At 60.1% G+C, this 27,999-nt stretch overlaps 1 protein-coding gene across 1 annotated transcript; it reads left to right on the plus strand.

The window, feature by feature from the left end:
- Window positions 1–208: 208 nt before the first annotated feature.
- On the plus strand, window positions 209–27,963 carry GFRA2 (GDNF family receptor alpha 2). The gene is made up of 9 exons (XM_075444603.1): window positions 209–520; window positions 6,002–6,316; window positions 9,564–9,647; window positions 14,246–14,594; window positions 24,751–24,860; window positions 24,944–25,084; window positions 25,167–25,342; window positions 25,991–26,044; window positions 26,258–27,963. The coding sequence occupies exons 1-9, from the start codon at window positions 481–483 to the stop codon at window positions 26,384–26,386; spliced, it is 1,398 nt and encodes a 465-aa protein (XP_075300718.1). The 5' UTR covers window positions 209–480; the 3' UTR covers window positions 26,387–27,963.
- The last annotated feature ends 36 nt before the right edge of the window (window positions 27,964–27,999 follow it).

The raw sequence follows: 27,999 nt of genomic DNA on the forward strand, positions 1-27,999 counted from the left end.
ATTTGCGCGCAGGCAGCCGGCGGGAGGGGCTGGGGAGCGGCTGGGGGGGGGGGGGTCGGCACACAGACCCCCCCCCCCGGAGGAGGGAAGTGCGGGGAGGCGCGGGGAGGGCAGGGGCGGGGAGGGGCCGGGCGGCACCGGCGGGCTCTGCCCCTTTCCCCCCCCCCCAGCCCCGCCGCTCCCCGCCCCGGCAGCCGGAGCCTCGGCAGAAGCCGCCGGGAGCCCGGCCGAGCGCGGAGCCCGGGCGGGGGGATGCGGGAGGCGGCGACCCGCGCTGCCCGGCGCAGCGGCTGAGGGCCCCCCCGACCCCCCCCCTGCACCCCACCACCCTCCGATCTGGGATCTACCTGGCCGCACTGGGAATTACTCTTCTTATTTTTATCCTTTTTGTTCCCCTTCTTTTTTCTTTTTTTTTTTCCCTTTTTTTATTATTTTTGGTTCATTTTTCGCACACGTGGAGGGACGCGTGGATTTCCTAACATGATCTTGGCAAACGCCTTCTGCATCGTCCTCTTCGTAGGTGAGTGGCCCCGGCGGGGGGGGGGGAGGTGGCAGGTTCCCCTCCCCCCCCGGGTGAGGGGCTGCGGGGGCTGGAGAGGGGGGTCCAGCGCTGCTCCGGGGGGGGGGGGGGCACGGCTGGGGGCTCGGTCTGCGGCAGGAGACGGGGAAGGATTTTAGCGTGGGGCAACTTTATTTTCCTATTCACTATCAAACTTAAAACGTGGGGGGGGGCACATACAACCCCACCCCCCCATCGGGGCAGCCCCCCCCCCCCCCCCCCATCGCGATCCGAGGGAGCGGGCACGATCAGCGAGCGGCGAAGCCCTCTTCGCCTTCCATCCCCTCCCTCCTCGCCAGCCTGCGTGGATCGGCATTTCGGAGGGTATCTACCCCCTCCCTCACCCCCCACCCACCCCCCCCGTGCCTGGGGACTCGGCGTGGAGAACCGGTTGGGAAAGTTGAGCTGCTGGCGTGGGTGCCCGCGTGGGGATCCGCTGTCCCCGCTGTCGCAGGGCTCGCGCGTCGCCTTCGCTCGCGGGCGAGTTATTCCGGAGCTCTGCCTCTGCCAGGAGCAAAGCTTCGCCTTCCCGGGGCAGCCTCCCACGGAGACCGGGGCGGTGGGGAAGTCGGGGATCGTGGTGGGCCTGGGGTGAGAAGGGAGAGGATGAGGAAGGGTCCGTTTGTTTCCACCCTGCGAGGCCGGGGGGCACGCGGGATGGTGTCTCAGCCGTGTGCCGCGTCGCGCCCCGGACGCCGTGACCCTCGGCGGGTGCCTGCGTGCGTGCGAGCGATCCCCGGCGCGCTGCGGTGATGAGCACCCAAAAAAAAACTCCGCTGAGCTCGCCCGGGAATGTCACCCTGCCTGCGAGGACGGGGAGAAGGGACAGGCGGCTGCCGAGGGAGGCTTGGAAGCTGGCAGAGCAAACCTCCCTCCGGAGCATCCCGCGGGGCAGAGGGACCACCGGGCGCGGGGTGCTCGGGGTCCCCGAGGAGGGCTCTGCTCCCTGGATGAAACGGGGGTGATGGGCTCGTCCCCTCCCCTGCCCCCCCAGCACGAATCCTGGCTGGCCGTGCCAGCGCTGGGGGGCTGAGCCCCAAATTGGGGTGACCTTCCCCATGACCTGCCAGCGGCAGAGCGTGTCGGGGAGCGTCGGGGCTGGGGGGCACGAGCCCTGCCTTCTGAGCTGGAGGGAGCAAGGAGGGATGCTCGGGGGGGCAAGGTGGGGGGCACAAGTGGGGAGACGTCTGGGAGGGCTCCTCAGTGCTAGGGGGGGGGGGGGCTGGCCACTGGCCCTGCGTACGCATGTCTGACTCGCTGCTGGGCGTCTCGCGAGTGGGGTTCGGGGGGACACGGACCTCCTGGGTGCCCCACCTCAGGCATCCAGACCCATTCATTCACCCTGGCAGGGGGGGTGGCGTGAAAGCAAGACCCTCTGCCCGCTTTGCTGGGTGCTCCGAAGGTTTTGTGGGTGCAGGGGGGCAAGGGGGCTGTCCCCCCCCAGCCAGAAGAGCTGTGACACCCCAAACACCGGGAAGCCGTACCCCCCCAGACTGAGCGTTAGGGATGGGGTGCCCGGGGGGGGCTCATCCCGCTGCTTTCCGAAGCAGCCCCCCACGATGTGGCCTCGTGGTGATGAGCCCGGGAGAGCGGGGACCGGCGTGGAGGAAGCCCGGCTGCTCACATCTGGGCTCTTCTTTCCGACGAGCCAAAAAAGCCCTTCGCTTGGGATAAAGCGATCGCTGCCACAGCGGCCGGGCCGCCAGGCTGCACGTTCCTCCACAATTTTATATTTTTTTTTTTTCGGAGTCGAGTTGTGAGGATAAATATTTACCTCTAAGGCTGCCTGTGTCCAAAGGTCCCTGGCAGGACCTGGAAAAAGAAGCGTGTACTACAGCTAGAAATAGGGCAGCAGAGCCTGGTGCTGCCGGGGGAAGCTGTGGGAGCGAGAGAAAAGTGAGAGAAAAGCGAGAGAAAAGGAAGAGAAAAGCGAGAGAAAAGCAAGAGAAAAGCGAGAGAAAAGCGAGAGAAAAGCGAGAGAAAAGCGGGCCATGGCGTGGTTTGCCGGCTGGCAGTCGGAGGCTTCTGCATCTGCCTGCAAATCCTTGCTGCGCTCCGACACCCCGGAGGCTGCTGAGGATTGGGTTTAAATTCTCTGCAGATGTTTTATTGATACGAGTTTAGCCAGCGTGTGTCTGCGAGGCGGTTGCTTTTGGGTAGGGGGGAAAAAAAAAAACCCCTCTCAGCCTGCCCCTCCACCCCATCTCCCCACCCCGTGCCTCTGCGGGGGTCTGCAGAGCTCTACCCGGCTTGGCAGCGCCGGGAGCCGGGGGGAGAGCAGCCCCCCCGGGATAACAAACCCGACCCGGTTGAGCGCGCTGCCGGATTCGGGGGCACCGAGCTGCCCCGTGGGGGCTGCGGGCCGTGGGGAGGGGCTGCTGCTGCCCTTCCTGCCCCGGCTCTGTGCAGGGCTCTGCTGGCACTCCCGGCTCGGACGCGGTGCGGGGTGCTGCGGGCACCCGAGGGGGCACGCGGCCCCCTGCTCTCCACGAGGCCACGGAAGAAGGGTGGAAAAGCCGGGAGACCGGGGCCAGCTCCCCTGCCGGCTCCCCGCTGGGTGGATTTACTGTTGGGGCTTCCCATCCCGGCACGAGCGAGCGCCCGCCCCGGCACCGGGATGCTGGGGACCCTCTCGAGGATGCTCCGCGTGGTCCAGCGCCTTTTGCGTCAGGGCAAGGCTGGCTCCCTGCCCTGCCAGCACCGCCGCTCCTGCCTGGGAGACCCACGGAGCCGGCGAGGGGACCGGAGGAGACGCTTCGGATGCTGCTTCTGGAAGAGGCTTCGCGGCGTCGGCTGGAGAAGACTGAAATGGAGCTGCGACCTGGGCTTGCTCGGGGCGGAGGGCTCGGGGAGATCTGCAGCTGGGCTGGGCAAGCGTGGCCGAGGAGGAGCGGCAAGTGGTGGAGCGGTGGGATGGCTCTCCATGCCCAGGAGCACCTTGTCCCCGGGCCAACGGGCGCAGCAGGAGCAGGTTGTCCCCGGGGGCTGCCCTGGGTGCTGCGGGCTGGGGTTTCCCAGCATGGAGAGGTGCAGAGCTGGCCCCTTTCTACTCAAAGCACCAAAGCAGCGTCCGTCGCATCGTGAAGAGCTGGCGTTTCGGCCCCGAGGAGCATCTGGGGATGCCTGTTTCTCCTCCACCGATCAGGAGTGTGGCTCCACCGCTCATGGATCCTGCCTGCCTCCCGTGTGGAATATAATCCTGAAAGGCCGAGGAGGGCCTTCCCAAGGGACGTCTGCCACCCAGAATTGGATCTAACGTGGGTGTGGGGGCTCTGCACCTGCTCCTGGTTATCCAGACCCCCTCCGGACCTCTCCGAACCCAACGGCGTTTGTTTGGTGGCATCAGCCGAACACCATGAGGATGGGACCTGTGGCTTGGCAGCTGACATGTTTCCACCCAGGGCTGCCGCCCGTCCCACTCGTTCGCCCCCGGCACTGCCCCGTCCCTCCCGCAGAGCCGTCCCAGCCCCGAGCATCCCCTCTCCTCTCCCCGTGGCCCGAGGAGCGTGTCCTGGCACGGCGAGTGGGCAGCGGCGTGCGTGGCCGCTGGTTCCGGGGTCTGCAGCAGGCAGGGGATGGGTGCCCACCCCAGGATGGTGGGCACGGGGTGGCTGTCCACCCCAGGGTGGTGGCAGGGGACTTGTGTCCACCCCAGGATGGTGGCAGAGGACTTGTGTCCACCCCAGGATGGTTACAGGGGATGGGTTCCCACCCCAGGATGGTGGCAGGGGACTTGTGCCCACCCCAGGGTGGTGGCAGAGGACTTGTGTCCACCCCAGGATGGTGGCAGGGGATGGTTCCCACCCCAGGATGGTGGCAGAGGACTTGTGCCCACCCCAGGGTGGTGGCAGAGGACTTGTGCCCATCCCAGGGTGGTGGCAGGGGGTGGCTGCCCACCCCAGGGTGATGGCAGGGGACTTGTGCCCACCCCAGGATGGTTACAGGGGATGGGTTCCCACCCCAGGATGGTGGCAGGGGACTTGTGCCCACCCCAGGGTGGTGGCAGGGGATGGCTGCCCACCCCAGGATGGTGGCAGGGGACGAGCCCTGCCCGCAGGCAGCTGCCTGCGTGGGGGAAGCGGCTGCTGGGGCTGAGTGCCCACCAAGCGTGGGAGCTGCCCGCGTGTCCTGGCGGGTGGGGGGACACGGGTGGCCCTTGTCACATGCCTGTAGGTGTCACTGTCCCCCTGCCATACCCAGCCGGGCAGCCACGGGTTGGCAAGGGGCTGGGTGCGGAGGGTTGCTGTGCCCATCCGTCCTCGCCGGTGGGAGCAGGGGAAGGGGCAGCTGCTCCCCAGGGTGCAGGGTCAGCAGTGGGTGCGTGAAGTGGGGTGTCCCCTCGCAGCACCCTCTGGGGTGGCTGACGATGCCTTCCAGGTCCCATCACGTCCGTCCTTGCCTGCTCCAGGGCTCTCCCTGCGAGCTGGCAGATGGGGGGGGGGAGTCAGGAATGGCAGGGGGTCCTCCCCACCCAGTCCCCATCGCTCGGCTGGTGCAGGCATGGGGGGGGACCGCCTGTCCCCCTTCCCCGTGCACCCGTGATGGGATGAGCCGGTGGCCTTGCTTGGGGTTGACTTGGCAAGAATTTATTTCAAATAAAAGAAATGACAGAATGATGGTGAGAGCTGAGGGCGCGCCAGGAGGGAAGGGGAGGGCTTGCCAAGGCGGGGGCCGAGCTGTGGCCGTGCATGGGCAGGAGCCGGGCGGGATGGACGCTTGCCACCCCAAGAGGCAGCCAGCGTGGAGGCACGTGAGAGCTTGTTCCTGGAGGGAAGAGTTTGTCCTGAGCTGCAGCCGTTCTGCAGCCCTGCCAAGCCCCAGTGCTCAAAAACCCATGACTCAGATGCCCTGAAAACCCCGCGGCAGGCCTGAAAATGATGAACAGCGGAATAAAAACCGAACGGCGCCGTGCGCAGAGAGTTTGGATGCGCTCGCTGCTTCCCTTGACTCTGGAGGGGCCGTGCGTGGAGGTTCGTGTCCCCGAGCACCGGGGCTGGAAACGCGCCGTGTTGGTTTATTTGCCTGTTTGTTTGGTTTTAATAAGAAACAGAGAGTCCCGCGGCATCACGTGGAGCCGAGGCGTTGGGTTAACCCTCCACCTTCCCCACTCCGCGCCGTGGGGCACGGCACTGCTGCCGGGGTGCCCTGTGACATCCCGCCTGCTTTTTCAGGCCATCGGCTGAATTTTGCCATTTTTGGCAGCTCCCGGTGGGGTTGTGGCCGGGGACACGTCCGGGCTTGGCTTAGGCGCGGTGGAAGGATGCTCTCCCTCTCCAGAGCAGCCCGAAGGCGGCTGTGATGCTGGGACCAGTTGGGGACTGTGGCTGGGGCACGGGCTGATATGTGGGGTCCCGGGGAGGGGATGCAAGGGGTTCGCCCCGCCTGGTCGCCCTCCCTCACCTCTCTCTGCCCTCGTCTCTCCTTCCCCTGCCCCTCGCCCAGATGAGATCCTCCGCTCGCTGGCCGGCCCCCCGTCCCCGCCGGGGCAGGACCCCCATGGCTGGCGGGTGCCCGTGGACTGCGTGCGAGCCAACGAGCTGTGCGCGGCCGAGCCCAGCTGCAGCTCCCGGTACCGCACGCTGCGGCAGTGCCTGGCCGGCCGCGACAGGAACACCATGCTGGCCAACAAGGAGTGCCAGGCGGCCCTGGAGGTGCTGCAGGAGAGCCCCCTCTACGACTGCCGTTGCAAGCGAGGGATGAAGAAGGAGCTTCAGTGCCTTCAGATCTACTGGAGTATACACCTCGGGCTGACCGAAGGTACGGGGCAGGGCTCGCGGGATGGCATTGGGGTGGGAGGGTGAGGGAGGAGACGCGTGGTCCTGACCCACCTTGAGGGTGGGAAGCTCTGAGGGCTGCTCTGGTGGAAGTGGGCTGAGTGGTGCCCTGGGCTGCGTGGGCACCCCAGGCGAGGCGGGCGGTCGCTGCTTGCTCGGAGGATGCTGAGAGCTGGTCTGCCCAGCGTGGGTGCGGAGCAAGGGAGAAACAGGCTGCGTTCGCAGCAAGAGCTGGTTGCTGTCGTGACAGCCGTCGTGCCCGGTTGGCTGGGCACCTTCAATCCTGGGCAGGGGTCCCCCCCAGCCGCGCTCCCTCGCTCCTGCCTGCCCCAGACGAGGGGATGTGCCCGTGGGGTGCAGAGGGAAGGAAGGCTGGGGCATGGCTTTGCACCTCGACACCAGCCGTGGGGCTCTCTCGGGGTGCAGAGGCTGTGGCTGCCCCCCCCAGCCCCCCTTTAGCCCTTGCTCTGGTGGGGTCTGTGGGCTGGGGAGCAGCGGGGAGGGCTCGCTGGGGTCTCGCCTGGCAGAGGGGCGATGCACCGGAGCCTGCCATGATTGCAGCTGGGTGAAGGATTAAATCAGAGGCTGGAGCAGTGCAGGTAATTGGAATTGGATTTTGCTAGCCCCGGGGGCTGGTTTGTTCGTTGCAAGCAGGATTATCCCCTGCCTGGAGGCAGCGGGCTTCACCCACCGCCCCTCGCCCCTCTGCGGGAGCATCACGGGGGCTGGGGCTGCCCCAGCGACTGGTGCCGCTGGTCCCGGGCTGCAGAGGGGCACTTTACTGGGCACAGAGGAAGGAACTGGCTGTGAGGGGCTCAGCTGGGGCTGGTGCCGGTGCCGGTGGGGTTTGCTTTGCTGTCGGTGGGCTCTGCCCCCTCCTGCCACCCCTGTGCAGCTCTGCCAGCGCCCGGCTGGCCCCAGGCTGCAGAGGAGCAGAGCCAGCGCCAGTTTAACAGCGTAGATCCCTTCAGTGGACTTACCTGCACGTGGAAGCCCTTCAGTCCAGCTTCAGCTTGTGCAAAGCCACCTGTACCAGAGCCCCTGAGGTGGAAGCCAGTGGAGGTGCTGGTGGTGCTGGGAGGGCTTCGGTGGCAGCAGCGAGGATGGGGGCAGCTGTACCTGAGCACACAGTGCCCTGGGTGAAATTGCCTTCGAATCTGGGTCAGCGCAGGGACCGGCGAGCCCAAATAACAGCCCAGAGCAGGAATTACTGCTTAATTGTTCTCTACCCCTCATTAAAAGCCTTCATTCAGCAATTTCAGAGGGCTTTGCAACCATGAATGAAGGATGCTTTACTGCTTGATGGTACTCCAGGACCTGTACCTGGAGGAGGAGGTGGGAAGAGAAATGATTTTTACCGTGACTTCAGGAGAAGCAGAAGCTTTGGGGAGATCCAGCAGCTCATATCTTTAACGTGCATAAACCAGTGAGCGTGAAAGCTATGAGGAACCCAAGGTAGACCCCGACCTTCTGCCTTTTAGCAAAGATGCTGTGTCCGGTGGCCTCCGGTCCAGCCCCTCGGCTGCGGGAGCTAGCGGTCCCTGCCATTAAGGAGGATTGTTTTCACTCCAACCTCATTCCTGGAGGTTAATTGCATCTGGGTGAGCTCAGGAGAAGTCCACTGCCCTTTTAATGCTCGCTAATTTTCCTAGCAAGCAGCAGGGTTCAGCTAGGATTTAATTATTTATCGCGTTGGCAAAGCAATCTGCCGGGAGGTTACAGCGCTTCCGAAATGCACTTTGATAAAGGTGCTGTTTGTCATCGGGGCGCTGGGAAACCCGGCGAGGGGAAGGGGCTCGGCCCGGAGCGGGGGTCTTTGCGGGCTGCCCGGAGCGAGTTGCCTTCCCGCTGACGAACGGCGGCGGGAGCTGCCCTCGGCCCCGCGTCGCGTCGCCCCGAGGTGGGTGGCAAGGCCAGGCGTGGGGTGATGGCCTGAAACCCCGCAGCTGCTGGAGACAGCCCGACGTGGCGTCCCGCCGGGGTCTCCCCGGCTGGCCCCCCAGCTCTGCCCTCCCAGATTCCCAAGGAAAGGCGCCGAGGAGCTGCTGGGCTTGGAGTGAGCCCTCCCGCAGCGCTCCCCGCCTCTTAACGAGCTGGTTTCAAGGGGTTCCATAATTACACGGGATAAACGCTGCCGCCTTGGGCTGGGAAGAACTGGGTGGAGCCGGCGTGGGCTGGAGTGGTCCGGGCTGTTGGGGTCCATCCCCGGGCAGCCCGGGCTCACCCGCCGCGAGGGCACCCGCAGCGGGCAGGGATCCTGCCGCGAGGGCTGCCGGGCACCGATCGATGCTCGGGGCTGCTGGTCAGCCTCTGACTGGGGCTTTCAAAGTCCAGCCATTGATTTTTATTTATATATATATATATTTTTTTTTTTTTATTTTTTTTTTTCTTGTGGTTGCTGGGGTTTGAGGAGTTTCCTCTCCCGAGACCCGTGGCCGGTCCTCCTGAAATCAGCATCTTCTGGAGACACGCGAAGGGCCGGCAGCAGGAGCACGTGGGTTGGCACTGAAATCAGAGATGGGAGAGAGGGGCTTTGCTCCCGGCCTGGGGACCGACGGCCCCTGCTCAGGCTCCCTCTGGAAAGGGTGGATTGCGCTGGCTGAGCCCCGGGAGCGCGGCATGGGTGGGTCAGCGGTGGGGATGCTCTGCTGCTCCAATGACGAGGGTCTGCATTCCCCCGCTGAATTATTTCCTCCTTCCCAAAGTGCAGCAGGGGCAGAGCAGAGCAGAAAACAACGTTCAGTGTTTTTTTAGGCAAATGCTTTTCTTGCAACAACAAAATAATCCGGCGTTGAGCACAGACCCTCAAACTTCCAGCTTGCAGCTGGCCCGGACTCTGCGGATGTGCTCGTGAAACATTGACCTTTCGGATCTGAATTCCCCCAACCCTCGAGGTCAGCGTGAACGCAGCCGCTGCCAAACCCGGCTTGCACAAGGAGCGGAGCCTGCGGCGGGACCCAGCCGTCAGGCAGCTGCAGGCAGCAGCACGGACCTGCCCGCCCGGCCACAAGCTCCCAGCCGGCAAGGGTGACGCGGAGTTGGTCCAAAATGGGCTTTTCCTTTCGTTGCCAGGCAGTGATTTAAATCCATTTTGGTTTTCCCTCCCCAAATTGCAGATTAGCATGCCGGGGGGGTGCCCGCGCCCAGCCGTAGCCTCGGTGGTTGAGGTTATTCACTGCGGTTTTTAATTCGCTTTTTCTCCCCCTTCTCTTTCCTCCCTCCCACTCTAGGAGAAGAATTTTATGAAGCTTCCCCCTACGAGCCGGTCACCTCTCGTCTCTCTGATATATTCAGACTTGCTTCAATTTTCTCAGGTAATAAAAGGACCATACTTCTGCTGTTTTATCTTCCCTTGCCCGGGAAGGTAGACCCGCTGCCGAGCTCCCTGGCGAGGAAAACCCGCAGCTCCTTCCCCCGTGGGCTGGTGCTTTGCTCCCCCAGCCACTCTCCTGCCCGTCGCCTCTCCCACCGCCCCAGACCCGCTGCCTCGAGCATCAGTCGGGGGTGACACGTGGCCCCCCGCCGCCGGCCGGGATGCTGAAGCCTGATGGAGGGGAGCGATACAGCGGCTGGTTCCCGGCTCTGATGCATTTTGGGGCAGATCCTCCCTGTTTCAGACCTTCAGACGTTGCTGGGAGCGGGTGAGCCCCGGCTGAGGCAGGGGCTTGCGCTGAGTCCCTGCTCGGCGGTGATGGCAGAGCCACGGGCAGCCACCTCCTCCTCGGGCTTCCCACTTCCCCCCAGGCTGTGATTTCGGTTTTTACCTTTTGGACTCAGCTGCCTCCAACCATGGGCTTGGGTCAGACGGCTGAGGTGGGCTGGAGAGCCTGCAGCCCCCTCGTTTGGCTTGAGGATGTGTCCCCTCGCCCAGCCAAGTGCTGCGGCGTGAGGCAGGGGAGCGGAGCAGCCGGGGCTCCGGGGGGGACCAGACCCCCCCACTGCCCGTCCGTCGCCCCACGGAAAGTGGTTTGTCTGCTGGAAGATTTGGGACACCCTGTCTGTGGGGAAGCTGGAGGTACCCTGGTTGCTGTCCCTCCCTGGGACCCCCAGCTATGGGATGCTGCTCGGAGAAGGAGGCCGAGCCCTTCGGAGCATCCCGCTGCCTCCACATCCTCCTCTCGGGACCCCAAGCTCCACCATCACCCTCAGGAACATTTTTTGCCATCGATTTCCATGACAACCCTGGGTTCTGTCACCGCCCCCCCCTTTTCAAATTAGGTCACAAATCCTTGGCTTCTCCTTGCTCTTTCTCCCCTTCACCCTTTCCCCAGCTGCCGTGGGTTCTGGGGGTCCCTGCATCCCCAGACTTTGCGGGGTGCACATGGGCGGAGGGTGGTGGCACCCCGGGGACCCCACAGCGATGCTGTGCCCCCTCCCCGGGCCGTGCAGCCCTGCCCGCAGCCACCCCAGCTCACCTGGGGACGCCTCGGAGAAGGGCTGTGACCCCGCGGCCCCTCGCTGCTGTCGGCGCTCACCGGGTTTTAGCTCCCGAAGCGAATTTGCCAGGCTCCCTCCGGGGAGCTCAGCGCCGGTTCGGGCTGACGATGCCACCCCCTCCCGTCTCCCGCCCGCCTTTTTGGATTACATTAGCGTCAGGGAAATATTTTAGCTGCTGGAAAGTATGAAAAGCAAAGTGTCTGGAGTGGGGGATTAAACGCTCATGGGTTGATTTATTCATAAAAGTGAAGCAAGAGGAGAAAGAAGCCTGGCTGGCAATTTTGGGGCGGGAGAGAGGGGGGAATTGGCCGTTGTTGTGCTCCGGGGGTGTGGCGTGGTGGTCTGGGTGGCCTCGACGCTTCTTCCACCCCTTCTTGCACGGGGCTGGAGCGGTGGGAGCGGCGAGCAACTGACCCCCGGGACCCCCAGCCCCAACCTGGAGCCCAAGGGATGGAAGCAAACGAGCTGTTGGGGTTGTTTCTGAATAACGAGGCGGAGGCAGAGCGCTGCTAATTGCCTGTGGGGATGGCAGTGGGATTACCGTACCTTTCCGGAAAGCAGGAGCTGCGTGAGCGAGGAGAGCGGCCACGCACGCTGCTGCGCTCGCGTTGCTCGTGCCCTCGCTGGGCAGCCTGCCGGGACCGGGGTGAGGATGCTCCGCGGTGCCGAGGGGTGCCGGAGCCTGTCCCTGCGGAAAGCACAGCCTGCGGGGGAGAGGGAAGAGGCTCCAGCTGGGAAACCCTCCCCACGCTGGGTTTCTGCCCGTGTGGGCACCAACACGGGGCAGCAGCACCCGAGAGGTGGGTGGGCGTCCGCGCCCCGGACTCAGCCCGCGCTGCACGGCACGGAGTGGGCTAGCGGCAGCGCTGCCTTCCCCATCGCCCTCCTCCTCCTCCTCTGCCCCTGATCCCATCGTGCCCTGCGAGGCCAGGCAGAGCCAGCCGAGGGGACAGCTGGTGGCACCAGGTCTCCCAGCGCGGTCCCCTCCCCGGCTTCTCAGCCCCCGTTTCCTTCTCGCCTCATGAAATTTTCATTCTTGTGCCTGATTAATGAGGTCCCCAGAAACCTCGCGCCTTCAAGGATCGGCTCGATTAAAATGCATCCGGGTCCGGCGGGTCTCGGGCAGGGCAGCAGCGATGCTCCCCAGGATTAGACAAGACGCCGGCGCTGCGCACAGATCCCACGCTTGTGCCGGCTCGGAACCGCTCGCGGGGCTCAGAGCGCTGGCTGCAGCCCCCCCAAAACCGGGAGCTGTGCTGGGCGAGGAGGGAGGACAGCCATGTGTCCCCCAGCCTCTTCAAGCGTCTTTTTCCCCTTCTGCTCCTCTGATATCAGTGTCGTGAGCTGTCTCCATCCTCAGCCCTGGGCTGGAAGGACCCGGTAGCGTCACGCGGGCTGGGGGGTTCCTGCCGTGAAGTGGCAGTTTCTGCCCTGTCCCGTCCCTGGGGAGGGAGCGAAGCCCCAGAGGACTGGGCTTCGCCTCCTTTCTCCCGGGTTTTATTCCGAACAGGGCTCGGTGCGGAGCAGGGAGGAGGATCCCCGCCCAGCGCAGCGCCGGTTCACGCTCCGACCGTCCGTCAGCTCCAACGTCTCTCTTAGCTTGGGCCACCTTCTTGCCTCTTGCGCTATTTTTCAAGGCAGACCCACTCATAAATCATACATCATAAGAATTATTCACTTTACGTACGCTTTATCGAACTCCCCCATCCCCGGTGGGTCTCCACGGGGGGTGTTCGTCACTGGGATGACACGTTTGGCATTTTGAGGGCTCTCTCTGAACAGCTTTTTTCCGGTGGCTTGGGGGTCTCGAGGGGTCTCACCAGCCCTGTTCACCCAGCTGGGGGGTGCTGGCCCCAGGTGAAGGGGGCTGGCGAGGCGGGACCCCACAGTTGGCACGGCGTGGGTCAGGACCGGTGGCACCGAGACCCCCGGGAGCTGCAAACATCCCCCCAGGGCAGCGGGATGTGGGTCAGGTTTGCATGGCATGGCGCTGGGGGAGCTTCCAGCTTCACCTCTTAATTGGGACCTGTTAATGAGGCAGCGGCATGCTGGTGGCTCCCGGCTTGGAGGCTCTTGGAGGCAAGGCACGGGGGGAGCTTCCAGCTTCACCTCTTAATTGGGACCTGTTAATGAAGCAGCGTCATGCTGGTGGCTCTCGGCTTGGAGGCTCACATCAAGTTGGATAAGACTGTGGGAAAACGAGACACAGTTGGGACCCGGGCTGCAGACGATGCCCCAAAATGCTGCTGGGGTGCTGGGTGGCCCCGGGGCAGCTGGGGAAGGCAGAGGGAGGTGGGGACGATGCTCGCCTGGGCAGCTGATTGCTGTTTGCTAATTAGCAGGGCCCTACAAATACGCCTGTTAGGAAACCCTCCACAGTGCTGCCGTTTGTCTTTGCCAGCAGAAGCTTGGAGACAGCGGAGGAGTCCACGGGCTTGGCTGGGCTGCAGAGGGGAGGAAACGAGGGACGCGGTGGCTGGCGCAGTCAGGTGGCTTCTAAAATAGCACCTGGGCTGCCGAGGGCCATCCGTCATTTTGACAAAAAAAGAAAATTCAGCGTTGGTTCTGGTACGGGGGTTTGGCTTGGTCTGCGTTCTCCCTGTTTGCTTTATTTGCTGATGGCTGGGGTTCCCGGGGCGGGGGGCTGGTCCCTTGTCACCATCGTCCCTGCCTGGGCAGTGCTCAGTCCTGGGGAGGTCTGGCTGGGGGTCACCCAGTTTTTTGGGGAGCCCCAGGAGAGGATGCGGGGGCTGGGGAGCCCTGTGCAGCTCAGCAGGTTGTTCTGCTTTGGAGCAGGCTGAATAATTAATAATTATTCTTTGAATAATTGAGAAGAAAGAAAAATATTGCAAATTCAAGGCATGAATTATGCACTGCAGGCTGCTTGACCGGGTCCCCCCGCTGCAATCCGTGCGCGTTGACCCTTTCTGTGCTGGAGAAGGACCTCCAAACTGTGCAGGGGGATGGAGGTGAAGCGGGGGGGGAGCACAGGGGTGCACCCAGCCCCCTCCCCACTGACAGAGATGCCAGGGGTGACACCAGTGCCAGCCCCCTTCCCTGTAGCATCATCATATTAGGGGGCCTAATATATGCTTACAAATATCTGCAGGGTGGGGGTCAGGAGGACGGGGCCAGACTCTTTCCAGTGGTGCCCAGCGACAGGACAAGGGGCAACGGGCACAAACTGAAGCAGAGGAAGCTCCAGCTGAACCCGAGGAAGAACTTCTTCCCTCTGAGGGTGATGGAGCCCTGGCCCAGGCTGCCCAGGGAGGCTGTGGAGTCTCCTTCTCTGGAGATATTCCAGCCCCGCCTGGACGCGGTGCTGTGCAGCCTGCTCTGGGTGACCCTGCTTCGGCAGGGGGTTGGGCTGGGTGACCCACAGAGGTCCCTTCCAACCCCAAATATTCTGTGATGCTGTGATCTCCCCCTCCTTCGGTACCATGCTCACCCCTTCTCCCTCTTGCTCTCCGGGCAGGAATGGACCCCGCCACCAACTCCAAAAGCAACCACTGCCTTGACGCGGCCAAAGCCTGCAACCTGAACGACAACTGCAAGCGCCTGCGCTCCGGCTACATCTCCACCTGCAGCAAGGAGATCTCGGCCACCGAGCACTGCAGCCGGAGGAAATGCCACAAGGCTCTGCGCCAGTTCTTCGACCGCGTCCCCAGCGAGTACACCTACCGTCTCCTCTTCTGCTCCTGTAAGGACCAGGCTTGCGCCGAGCGCCGGCGGCAAACCATCGTCCCCTCCTGCTCCTACGAGGACAAGGAGAAGCCCAACTGCCTGGATCTGCGCAACGCGTGCCGGACGGATCACCTCTGCCGGTAAGGGCTGCGCCGGGGGCTGCTCCCAGCCCTTCCCGGTGCCGGGGGGAGATCTGGAGGCTTGGTGTGGGGCCGTGGTCGGGCTTGCAGTGCGCTCTTGTTGCTGCCTGCTGTAGGTGACCCTGCTTCGGCGGGGGGTTGGGCTAGATGGCCCACAGAGGGCCCTTCCAACCCCCACCATTCTGTGGTTCTGTGATATGGACCTATTCCAGGTTTTATGGGTTGCGCCTTCCCAATGCTGTGTGGCACTTGCTGGCTGGGTCTCCTCCAGTACCAGCTGTATTCTGTGCGTGGAACGGGGCAGAGCTGATGGTTTTTGGCTGCTAACGGGGAGAGGCTGAGGTGTGGCCGTGAATTCCGTCTCCCTTGCTGTGGGGTGAACCCGTGGGGCTTGCAAGCTGCCAGCCAAGCTTCCCCACCGAGCTCTGACCTGCTCTGAACCAGCGCAAAACCACAGCCTTGCCCTTCCCTGCGTTCGGCCCGGGGGGCTGCGGTGGGGCAGGGCCCTCCGGCAGCGCTCGCGGTGGGGTGGAGATGTGGGGCAGAACCAGAGCAGCGGGGACGGAGCTGCCTTTCTGCTGTGGTCGGTGGAGCTGAGTCCCCGGGGACTGTGCCGGCTCTGCTCCCCCCATGGGGCTGCTCCGTCTCCCCAGGCTGAGCAAGGGGTGGTGGGGCAGAAGGCACGGCGGCAGCGGGGGCACCTTCAGCATCCCCAGAGAACCTTCCCGGCTGGTGAAATCCGCTGTTTTCCCCTCCGTGGAGCGAAGTCGGGAGATCAGGCTTTTGTTCCGTGATGAAACTCGTTATTCATACGGCAAAAAACCTTCCGTCACCCCCCAGGGGCTGGATCAGCCTCGTGAAGAGCGTGTTCCCTTCGAGGAGAAGGTTCTTTTGCCATCAAGGTGATGGAGTTTCCCTGAGCCTGGTGGCGAAATAAATAAATAATACAGCTTCAGGTCCTCCTCTGGCTGCAAGCGGATGTGTTTGAAACGTGGGAATGTGGCTTTTTGTCAAAAAGTAATACAATAAGCCAGCGTCTAGGAATAAAAGATGCCAGGGCTGCTGCCTGCTCAGACGTGAAACGCTGCGGAGGGCAATAACCCGCGTTGGCAGCGCGGTGGGGGGCACCGGGGAGGCCACGGAGCTGCCGAGCGTTAATTATCAGCCCGTTCCTGTGTGAAATGAGATTCTACCGGAAAGAAGCAGCGAAGGGGGAAGCGTGTGGCAGCTGCTTTGGCCGCTTGCTCCCAGCTGGAAATGCGTTTTTCCGGCAGCAGCGGGGACGATGCCCGGCTGGGGAGAGCTGTCCCGGGCTGGTGGCTCTCGCTCTGCGAAGCTCTCAAGTCGGGCATTTATTTGGGCATTGGTTTGCAGGGTTTTGCCTCTCAGCTCTTCTCTGATGTTGGTGCTGCGGGGCTGTGCATGGATGCAATCCTCAGATCTGGGCTTGCAGAAGGTCCCGTCCCACCCTCTCCCCTCCTGCAGCCGTTCCTGGGGGTCTCTGGGAGCGTTCCCCAGGCTCAGGCAGGTGGGTTTGCTCCGAAGCCCCTGTTAGAAGCAGTTCCATCGCCCAGGCTGCGGCACTGGGCGTGAGGCGGGTGCAGAGCCTGCGGCGGGGAGCCCGTACCCAGGGACGCTCGGCGATGCTGCCGCGCTCCAGCAGCTCACTTGCCCTCCTTGTGTTTGCAACCACAAAGCAGTTTCCAGGCAGTGACCTACTGGGGTGAGCCGTGCCCAGCACCTGAGCTGAGAGGGGGGAAAAAATAAGAATATTTCTCTGCTGATGTTGCCTTGCAAGTGAGAGAGGGTCTGGCTTTTTTCTCCCTGGCTTTGGGGATGGGGAGGGCTCTGGCAGAGCCTTCTAGCAGGGGCTGTGTGAGCACTGTGCTTTCCCTGGGAGTGGGCACGTGCATGCAGGCTGTGCTTTGTGGTCATTGCTGCTGTTCCCCCCCCGCCTCCATCTCCATCTGGAGGTCTCCTGCCAGCACGTCATCCCCAGGGATGGAGGAGTAGCCCAGCACAGTGTGCCTGAGGGATGTGTGGGCATCGCACCCCCTGGCCCGTGGGCCAAGGATGTGGAGGAGAGCTGGGCAAGGAAAACCATCGTCAGCAGGAGCCTGCTGCTCTGTCTGCTGGACATCAGCTGCCTGACTGTCCGGTGGTCGTGAGTCCGTCCACCCCGGCGCTGCCCCAGGCACGGGCAGGGAGTCGCAGCTCCCATCGCTGCTGGTCCAGTTTCCCAGCACAGAGCTGGGCATGGCCTCGCCTGCTGGCTGAGCCCCTTCTCCCATAGCTTCGTCTCCTTCTCCGTGCACATTCCTGGCGTTTCCCAGCTGCTCCAGGACGAGAGCACCTACGGAGCCTGCAAAGCCCGGGCTCAGGAGCTGGATGAAGTCCAGGCTGTTGACAGACTCCTCCAGCAGCTGCTGTTGGTGCATCGTCGCAGGGTTTTAAGCTATGTGGAGGTGCCACGTGTTTGGGGTGGGTTTGGCTTGGAGCAAGGGGGTCTCATTCAGCAGGGATGCAGAGGGTCCTGCCGCGGGCTTGGAGCTGCTGTGCAGACAGGGCTGCACCCAACGCAGGGAGCCACAAACTGTGGTGCGTGGCTCCAGGACCTCTCCTTGAGATGCTGCTGGTCCAGCCAGGGCTGCCTGGTGCTGGGGGGGCCCTCTTCTCTCTCTCCCCTGCCTCTCCAAGGCCCTCTGGCTTTATAAATAACAAAGCATTGGCAGGCAGCTGCTGCCAAGCTCATCACCAGGTGCTGGGAGGGTGTAGAAATAGAGCGTGCAGGCTTTGTCCTCCTTCCCACGGCTTCTGCGCCCACCAGCCTCCACCCAGGAGCAAGCAGGCATGAAACCCCTCCGTGTCCCGTCGTCCCGAGCCCCTGCCTGCGGGCAGGGCAGGGCTGGGGTCTGCTGCGGGATTTCCCCACTGTGCCTATGCGTATCAGGCCGGCATCGCGGGCTGATGCTCGTCCTCCTTATCAGCACGTGGGGCTGGCAAGGGCATTGAACTCCAGCGGATCAGCAAGCTGCTCCGAAACCCAGCGGTGACAGGAGATGAGATAATGCTCCCGTGCGGGCTGCGAGCGTAATTAAGCCTCCTGGCTGAACGCCTAATGAAGGGCGAAGCCCTTGGTACCAGGACAGGGCTTTGCGGGGAGATTTTTTTCCTGCCATCTCGCCGCGGTCAGTGGCGAGCTGGGTGTGGGGGGCTGCTCCTGAAGGACGAAACCCACCCTGAGGTCATGTTCCTTCCTTCCCGAAAGCAGCCTCCTCTCCTCGGTGGAGAGGGCAAATTAATTCATTTACTTACACCCAGCAGAAAATTTTCTACTCGGGTCCTGTGTGGAAAGTGGTCATTCTGGAGGTTTTCATGGCTTTCTGCTGCCGCTTTCCAGCTGCGCAGGGCTGGTGGTGAAGCGGTCGTTGAACAGCAGCCCGTGTCCCATCAGTGGTCACAAAGCTGGGGAGACAAAAGCCACCAGCTCCTCCATCACCATCGATGGAAGGTGGTGGTTTCTGAGTGCTTTGGACTGGGGTGTTTAAACCAGCGGGCAGCATCCTGGCACAGACAGGGGGTCCGGATCACCCGGGGGTCCCCGTGGCTTGGAGGGTGCTGTGCAGCCCCTCCATTCTGCACTGCACAGAGAGGCTGAGGGTGTGAAGGGACCAGGATGCGGCCCCAGAGCTCCTGTGCATCCCTGCTTGGGCTCAGGTCCTGGCAAGGGCAAGCGCTCAACCCTTCCCTCCCTGGGTGCGGGATCTGGGTTATTCTGGGAGCAGATCCCGGGCTTTGCTCTGGATGAAGCGACGTGAATGGCCTTGGCCTGGGAGGCTGCGAGAAATCTGCCATGAGATGCCCCAGCCCCTTTGCCCGGTCCCCGTCCGCCGGAGCAGCAGCAATCAGGCTCAGATCGCTGCAATTTGTGAAGCTTTTCGTGCCAGGAAGCTTTTCCTGGCGCGGCGGAGGAGCCTGACAAACTCCCCGAGCTTTGTGTCTGATTGCAGTGGACAGGTTTTAGCTCCCAGAATATAAAAACCTTTTGCAAAACACCAACCTCAGCTAAGGGGAAAGGGAAGGAAAGGGGAGAAAAGAGCTGATTTCAGCAGCTGCAGTTTGCTGTATTTTTCATCTTGCATCAGCAAGTCAGGAACACAAATAATCTGGTCTTATATGCTTCAGTGATGCTGGTGCTGAAGAATTTCCCAGCCTCTGCTGGCTGTAGCTCCTCAGCATCCAAAAGAAGGGTGATGCTTCGTTTGCCTGAGTTTTCTCCCCATTTTCAGTGTATTTGCGGGTGGGAGGGGGCCGGATCCTGCCCAGCTCCTTGCAGGACCCCTGTGTCTCTGCGTTGAAGTGCATTTCTGCACGGCAGAAGCCGTCTCTCTTTGGCTGGGGTTGGGAAGCTAAATCAGGAGCGATGCCCTGGGGAGGAGAAGCCTTCATCGCCCAAGACACATGAGGGAGGCTTGGCTTGGGCTGTGTGCGAGGGAAGGAACGGATCCAGGCTGGCGTGGTATCGATTAAACACCAAACACGGGAACAAAATGCTTTTTTTTTTAAACCCACGTCCCTGTCTTCACGCCCTTTGTTTAGCACAGACAAAATGTCACCCATAATGGATGTTTCCTTGATAAACAGCGGAGCGGCAGCTCAACTTTCTCATTACAGCGTGTAATGAGAGCGGCTCGGAAGCGCAGCTCGGCTGTCCACATCGCTGTCTGGGGAGGAGGAGGAGGGAAAAACGCTCCTGGATGTAACGGGAGCTCTGGGAGCTGGCAGAGAGGAGCGATGCCCGAGTCCGGAGGGGGATGGGGTATGGCTGGTGGGTCCCTGGGGTGGGTGGCTGCGCCAGGGCTGGGCTGTAAGACCCTGAGGGATGAAGCCTCTGAATCCCACCATAAATTCACAAAGCTGCAAAGATTGGTGGCTTTGGCTTACTGGTATGGGGGGACAGAGGGAGGGGGCTGGTGGGGCAGCACCCCCCGGTACCTCTCCCCCGGGCACCAGCGTGCAAAGGCAGCTGGAAGGGATCTCTCAGCTCTGCCACTGCCTTGCTCAAGGCTAACCGCGCTCTTAACACAGTAATAAGTCACTTCGCACTGAATAATTAAATAGAGAGCCTTCATAAGTATTGACTTAATGTGACAGCAAGTCTATACTGACTCAGGGTTTGCTTATGTAAACACAGTCTCCTGTTCGGCTTAGTTAGCAGTTCAATGAAACAGAACAGTCCTTCAATTAAAATCAAATGATGCGTGCGTTTAATTCTTCCCTTCTCTTACCGGGTAATGATAGGGTTTGAGCATAGGCGAGAGGATAAAAAAAAAAAAAGAGTCTTTCAACTGCTCGTATCTGTGATGAATCAAGATGCGGTGTCCTAAAAATACACGTGGGTAACTAAACTTCTTAATTAATGGCTCCTAACTTAGCAGTTGGTCTGTTGTCTCTTTGTCCTCTTTTTTTTTTTTTTTTTTACCTTCTTGCTGGCTTAGCTCTGCTTACTCTAATTGGGAATTTCTCTTTGCTTCTGTCTGGTTCATTCTGGTTTTGCCTCTTTCCCACTGGTGAGGGACCGGTGCCCATCCGGCAGAGATGCTGTGCTACCGCAGGGATAGGATTTTCATTAAGAGCAGGGATAAAACCCTCCTGGCTCATACCAGGACTCCAGCCTCCAGAGGTGGCAGATAACTTGTCCTGGATAAAACAAATATTTCCATCGATCTTTTATTTTTTTTTACCCCTGTGAACTATTTACTAGCTTTGGTAGAGAGTCATCCAGGAAAGTGGAGTTTTGCTCCAGCTTCCACCACTTCTTTAGCTGATCCCCATCCCCAGGGGTCTTTGAATTACCTGGCCACCGTTCTCGGTGTTTGAGGCTAATTTTTTTTGATCTCGGCATCTCCTGGCTTGGAAAGCCTTCATCTCCAGCAGCAGGAGCAGGCGGAGCGAGGGTTGGGAGGACGATGCCCAGCGGGCCCACGGTTTTTTCGCGTCTTGCTGTGTTTTTGCGTGTTGTCGCGGCTTCTTGCCCATCCGCGGCTCTGCAGGGGGGGAGAGGCGTTTCCGAGCTGCTCGCCATGTTAAAGCCATTTTGCCTTGGTCCCCGTAAATTGCCTGTGAAAAACATGTCTTGAGTAATCTCCGCATCTCAGACAGTTTCTGCATCAAATATTCAAGAGCCTGATTCCGTTGGCTTTGATGGGTGGTGAGTTATTACCAGCGCAGGGCTTGGACTTCTCATAGGCACGTGGTGATGGGAACAATTAGCGCCCAATTAGGCACCTTGCATCTGTTCTGGGGATTTTTCTGCTTAAAAAAAATTGCAATGCACCAACAGGCTGGGGGTAGGGGGGAAAACAATCACAAAATCCTCTGCTGCGTGGGTAACTTTTAATGTCGGAGCGAGGGTGTCACGCTGGCAAGCTGCTGCTGAGTCCCTGCTCGGGGATGAGCGAGCAGCCGGGAGCTGACGGGTGGGCCCCGCCGTGATGCGCAGAGTCCCCGAAACAGGGGATGTAGGCACCGGGGTACGTGTGCACCGCGGGGACCCGCGTCCCTGGGAGGTGTCTGGGGTTGGGCAGGGAGAAGGAGAGGTGTTAAAGCCCTCGGATCCCTGGGGCTGCCTCCCCTTGGCGTCATCCTTGTCTTTACACCCAGAAATCAAGCGTGTTTTCTAGATGCTTCAACGAGAAGCAGCTTGGAAGTATCAAAAGCCAGAGCTTGGAGAGGGTTTGGTAGAGGATATATGGGTATATATCCCAATATCGAATATCGAAAGCCAGTGCTTGGAGAGGGCTTGGTAGAGGATATATGTGTATATATCCCAATATCGAATATCGAAAGCCAGAGCTTGGAGAGGGTTTGGTAGAGGATATATGGGTATATATCCCAATATCGAATATCAAAAGCCAGCACTTGGAGAGGGCTTGGTAGAGAATATATGTGTATATATATAATTAAGTTTTGTTAATCCTTTTTTCACTCTTTTTTTTTTTTTTTTTTTGACTTGGAGGCCTTTCAGGAAAATAGCATGCTGGCCGAGGCTGCGCTCTGCAGCTCCCCGCGCCGCCGTCCTCCTTCCCCATCGCTGGCCCAGCTGCCAGCCCAGCTCTGCCCAGCTCAGGTCTGGCCCTTGCAGGCGGAGGCTGGCCAGACCCACCTGCTGCCTCGAGCTGCCAGCCGGCACTTTGGCACCGGTTCCTCCTGCTGCTGCTGTGAAGATGGACTTGGCTCCCTCTCCTTTTTGCCTGGGCACTTAAAAGCAGAAATCTGAGAAGCTATGGGTCGGCTCCAGTGAGGTTTATTCCTGGCAGTTAGAGTCTCATCCAGCAACCGCGAACTCATTGTGTGCAACGGAAAGAGTGACATCTGGCTTGGATATTCTGGAAAGATTACCAGCTGGCTTGTCATGTATTATGAAAAGAATAACATTTGCCTTAGAGGATGCTACAAGCCAGGAGCAGGGCCCCGGGGAGCGGCGTGACAAATTTTCATGGCGCTCGGTGATGAACTTGCCACAGTTCTTTAAGGGAATTGACGTGCCTTCGCCTCTAATTTGGGGAGAGGGGAAATGCTGTCGCAAACTTTATTTATCTCCCGCGGAGGGGAGGAGGAGGGAGTCCAAATACCTTCCTGCGGTGGGGATTGTGTGGAAGGAGTGGAGCTGGAGCTTTTCTGCTCAGCAACACCCACCCGAGGCTCATCCTTCTGCTCCCACCTTGCAAATGGGCAGCAACACCCCTTAACCAAGTCTGGTTTTGGCTGCAGGGAGGGCTGAGCACTGCACAAGTCCCCTGGCAAAGCTTTTTTGTACGTGCTAGGCTCCGTGCACAGCTCCAGCGAGGGAGACAACGTGCTGAGACCTGAGCATCAGCCCCAGGAATGGGTGCAGGATGGGAGCCCCAGCTTCCCTCTGCACCACTGGCATGGCGAGCTGCTTGCTAAATCACTAGGGAAGAAGATTCTATTCTGTGAAGATACATGTGGGTCTGGCCAAAATAACCTGCACGTGGGCTGGGTGAGTTCTGTTTGCGGGAGGAAGGGGAGGTAGAGGCGGTGCCGGTTGTGTTATTGCTATTTATTAGCATCCAGCATGTAGAAGAGCGTGGCAATGCCCAGGAGTCCTGTCCTCTTGCTGGGAGTGCTTGAATAACCCAGATGAAGAGGCTGACCTTGCCCTGGAAATTTGCAGCCTGTTGGGAGGCCGTAAGTGGGTCGGGCAGCTGGTGTAAGTGGGAAAATAATCCAGTTCACACCGCCGGCAGCCCATCGGCAGGAGAAAACCAAGTGCAACCTGCACGCCCAGCCGTGGGAAGCAGCGCAGAGGAGGTACCAGGTGCATGGGTGGCTCTTGCCAACCCCCAGCTCAGTCGGGGAGATGGCTGTGGGGTGATGCTGGGCTCCCCAAGGGACCGGGGAGTCCCCAGAAGTTGCTCCACAGAAGATGGGTGCATTGGTGGTTGTGAAACCCCATGACTTGGAAAAAGCCCCAGTCGTGGATGACTGGGAGCAGGAAAAGTCTCCGGGAAGCGGCTGCATTCCCCCGTGGAGCGTGCGGTGCTCGGGTCCAGCCCCAAGCAGCTGTGCTTTATTCCCTCCTCGGCCCTCTCCCCAGGACATAGCTCGTGAAAGTGCAGAGGTCCCCTGGCTGCGGGCTCAGCAGCAGCATCTCTGCTCCTCCGTGGTGGTACCGCCATCCCCCCGGCTCCCTCTGGGCACTCAATCGGGTGTGATGAGAAGGGCTGGGTGGGTGTAGTGTACGGCTGCAGATCCCCTCCACTTCATTCAATCACCGCTTCATTTGTTCCTCCATTTAATTTGATCAAAACCTGCTGAAAACAAATCATGTCTATTTAAAAAAAAAAAACACCCCACAATTTCTACCCTTTATTTTCATCAGTTTTTATGGCTTTAGGCAGGTGCTCGTGAATGATTCAATCTCTGGTTGGACAAAGATGACATTTAATTAAGAAGGAAGGAAAAGGAAGCTAAGGAAAATAATGTATGCCTTCTTCTTTCTATATGAAGTGTGGGGAAAAAAGAGCTGAGGAGCTTTTCTGTTGTGAAATGCAAGGTCTCATCTACAGTGTCAGCAACTTGGCTGCTTCACAGCGATTCCTCCCCGTGATTGAGATCCAGCCTGGGCCACAGTTCAGCCTCGTGTCTGGTCGTTTAATGGCTGAGTCAGTCTGGAAAGCTGCTGCCCATCCATCTGTCCACCTGGTCCATCTGTCCATCCTCTTCTACATCCTTCCCCTTGCTTTATCCTTTGACTTCGGTGATTTGGTTCACCCAGAACCTCACGTGGAAAACCGGTGACGAGGCACGTGTCTGAAGCAGGGTTTGGTGCCAGCAGTGCCGGATTACCGGTGCACCTGGCAATAACCGGGCTGTCATCGCTCCCTGTGCTTTTTCCATGCACCACGCTGGGCAGCGAGAGAAGATGAGCAGGGGTAACCAAGCCAGTAATCGGGTTAGGAGTGGGAACCAGCTCCACCACTCCTCTTGTCCCGTATTTATTCCTCCTGGTCCTGCTGCTGTTCTCCCCAGCTCTGCTCTCTGCCTTGGCTCTGCCCTCAGAGCCTGGCAGGAGGGCAGGCAGGGCACGAACATCTCGGCCCCTGAGGTCTCTGCGAGGCTTCCGTTTGTTTTTTTGCTTCTCAGATGCAAAAGAAGAAAAGAAAATGTAAACCTCAACCTCAGGCATTTTAATTGCACTCTAAGCTTTAACATTTCAGGGGAAAGATAAAAACAAGCAGTGAAATTTTACCGTTGTGTAATGACGCCGGGAGCAGCGCGGCCAAATGAGGTTGTGAAGTTTATGGTGTGCTCTGCCAGTCGAGAAGGGCTGGGGAGGTGGGGAGCCGTAAAGGATGGAGGGTCCCATGCGTGGGGCTCATCCCCAGTGGGGTACCCCACGGGCAGGCACCCCTGTCTGGCCTGTGACCCTCCAGCAGGCTGGGGTGACTGGAGGTGAGACAAGAAGTTGCACCTCCTGAGTGTAGATCTCATTTAGATCTCCTCTCTCTATCCCATTTATCCTCTTTTCTCGCCTTTTGCGTGTTGAAAACGTGCTCCTTGTGGCTGAGTTGCTCTGTGCCGGGAGCAGCGGTGCAATCCCGTCCCTCTCCCTCTTGCTCTTTGCACCCAGGTCCCGGCTGGCCGATTTCCACACCAACTGCCAAGCTTCCTTCCAGTCCCTGACGAGCTGCCCCGGGGACAACTACCAGGCGTGCCTGGGCTCCTACGCGGGGCTGATCGGTGAGTGCCGGGCGGGCGGGATGGTGACGGGTCCTTCCCACCATGGCCCCTCATGCTTCTTCCTCCCCCTTGCCCGGGAGCAGGCTTTGACATGACACCCAACTACGTGGACGCCAGCACCACCAGCATCACCATCTCACCCTGGTGCTCCTGCAAAGGCAGTGGCAACATGGAGGAGGAGTGTGAGAAGTTCCTGCAAGACTTCACGGAAAACCCCTGTCTCCGTAAGGCACTTTGCTGTCCCTCTCCTCACCTTGTCCCATCCCTGCTGGGGTGCAGCCCCCCATAAACTTCTTCTGCCCCCAGGAAACGCCATCCAAGCCTTCGGCAATGGCACCGACGTGAACCTCTCCCCCAAGAACCCCTCACCCCCCGTCACCCTGCCGCCGAAGACAGAGAAGAGCCCTGCCTTGCCCGATGACATCAACGACAGCAACACCATGTACGACACGAGCGTCATCACCACCTGCACCTCTGTCCAGGTAGGACCCGAGCCTGGTCGCTGCTGCAGACTGGGGACACTGGGCTGGATGCCTCGGTGGGTCCACCAGCCAGGAGATCAGCTGCAGCCTGTGGGCAGCCCAAAGTCCTGCTCAGCGCATGTGTCTTGGTCTGGATGTGGTGTTGGTACCCAGGTGCTTGGCAGGATCCACCATCCCTGGTCTTCGGGGGTCTGGGCACTGCCTGGGGACCTGGCATGGTGCAGGGAGGGATCTGTGTCCTGCCCATCCCCTTCCCTTGACCAGGGCATGGTCCCCAGCCTGGCATGGCGCTGGGCCCAGGGCAAGGTGAGCTGGCGTGGCTGCCCCAGCCCAGCTTCCCCTGCCCCTGGATTGTTTGGGGTGAAAACAGCTTCGATTCCAAGCCAAGCAAAGAGCCTGAGCTGCCCGGGGAGAAGGGATGAGCTCCTTTGCTTTCTTCTCGCCTTTGGCAAAGCTCTTCAAGCTTCACCACCAACCATGTGCTCTGAGCCATGGTTTCCACTGCCCCGTGCACCGGGCTGTGGGCATCGCCCTGTGTCCCTGCAGGGCGGCTCCGCAGCTCCCGGGGGGTTTGGGGGAGCCCAAATCTCAGGGTGCGACCCCGGGTGCACATACCTGCCCTGAGCCTTCCTCCTTTCTCCTCTGCAGGAGCACGGACCCAAGCTAAACAAGTCCAAAGAGCAGACCCTGTGCTACTCAGAGGTACGTTTGGGGCAGGGGGGAGTGCAGGGAGGGGGGTCCTGGGGCTGGGAGCTGTTTCCCACTGGAAATGGCTTGGGAAGGATGTGCCAGATAACCATGGTGCTGGGGACTGCTGGCTTTGCTGACCGGAGGGCGAAAAGAGGTGTTTTCCAAGGGTGGATGGTTTTCCCCCAAAAGGGTGGTGGTGAAACCCTGCTGTCCCCTCACCCGCAGACCCAGCTGACCACGGACATCATGCCAGACCAGAAGACCTTCGTGGACCAGAAGGCAGGCGGCAGCCGACACTGGGCGGGCCGGACCCTGCCCGTTGTGCCCATCCTCCTGCTGATGCTGGTGGTATAGAGGGGCGAGGAGGCAGCGGCCGGAGGGACGGGGACGCTTGAGCGCGCACCAGCAGCGCCCACCGGCACGCTCGCCCTCGCCTCGGTTCCTGCTGCGGCGACGGGGAAGGGCAGGACCGGCTCGTGCCGGAGACTGAAACGCTCGGAAACACCGAGGATGCCGAGCCCGGGCACGCCGGGCGGCAGGAGGACCCTCACCACACTGGGAAACTTCGGTGGCTTTCTTCCTATTTTTATTTTCCCTTTTTTTTTTTTGTCTTTTACGGTGCATTGGGTTACTTTTCTAAAGCAGGAGCCCACGGCTCGTGGCGAACCCCTCCATGTGCCCTGTAGCAGGGGATCCGGAGCTGCCAGCGGCACCGGGGAGGGAAAATAAGCGTTGGCAGAGGTTGTGTGCGGGATCCATCAGCCTGGGAGCTCCGGGCTGGCCATGGGGACAGCGAGGTTTCCACGTCGGGGATGGAAGCGCTGTCGGAAGGCTCTGCTGCATCCTCCGAGGGGACTCGCTCGAGCTCTTGACACTGTTACTGGGGTTCTTGGGTTTTTTTTCTTTCCTGTGGTCGGCGAGAGTTTTAAAAGGGAAGAGAAAAGAAACTGCTGTTCAAACGTTGTGAGGTTGTCCCGATGTTTTCAATCTGTCACTTCAGGGGGGAGATTTTTTTTTTTTTTAAATCTTCGTCCAGTCAAATTTGGGTTGGGATGGGATCCGACCCATCCGTGGTCGGAAACCTCTCTGTGTTCCTCTTTTCTTTCTTTCATATATACATATATAGTGTATGTATATACCATTCAGCTATACTTACATATATGTATGTATATACATAACCATATACATCTACAGTGTGGCTTTTTAAATTTCCTTTTTTTCCTTTGTTTTTTAAAAAAAATGCTCAAGCGGCAACAGCAACTTAAAAATGTATTATTGTAAAGTTTATTTTTTTTAACGATGTCTATAATGAAAAAAAAAAATAAACCAAGACCAACCAACCGAGGAACAAAGCGGCTCCGCCAGCCGAGCTCGGCCGAGCGTCCTCCTGCGCCCGGGTTTGTGCCTGGCCAAGCCGCCCCAGCCCGGGGGGGGGGTGACGGGAGCCCCTCAGCTGCGGAAACGCAGGGATTTGGGTCAGTCTAAATATTTTGCAATGCTGTGAACAATTCCCTGGCTGTTTTTGCTCCAGGAGACAAGCAAACAAGCAAACATTTCAAAGGAGCTGACACGTTCCCATGTGGCAGGGGTTGTGTTTTTTATGTGCAGTAACTTTTGTTTCTGAAAATACCATCCCCTTTCCTTAATGTCTGCTTTTTTTCTTTTCCCAAGCAACTTGACAGCGCTTAAAACCAAACCGAAGCACTGAGATCTGGGTCGCACGAGACATCAAGTTTCTCGAGTCAGATGAAGATGGTTATTGGGTTTTTTTTTCTCCTCATTTTACCGCTCATGCCAGGGAGCGGAAACATCAACCCCCAACCAGCTCTGCCCGTGGAAAATGGGGGTGTCGGGGGTGTCTCGGGGACCTGGGGATGCCCAAACCTGAGCTGAAGGCTGGGCTGCTGGCAGGTAGGGGAGGGAGGGATGAATATTCCCTTCTGCAGCGTGGAAAAAGAAAACATGTT

Source organism: Opisthocomus hoazin, chromosome 28, assembly GCF_030867145.1.
Source record: "Opisthocomus hoazin isolate bOpiHoa1 chromosome 28, bOpiHoa1.hap1, whole genome shotgun sequence".
In the NCBI taxonomy this organism is placed as follows: Eukaryota; Metazoa; Chordata; class Aves; order Opisthocomiformes; family Opisthocomidae; genus Opisthocomus; species Opisthocomus hoazin.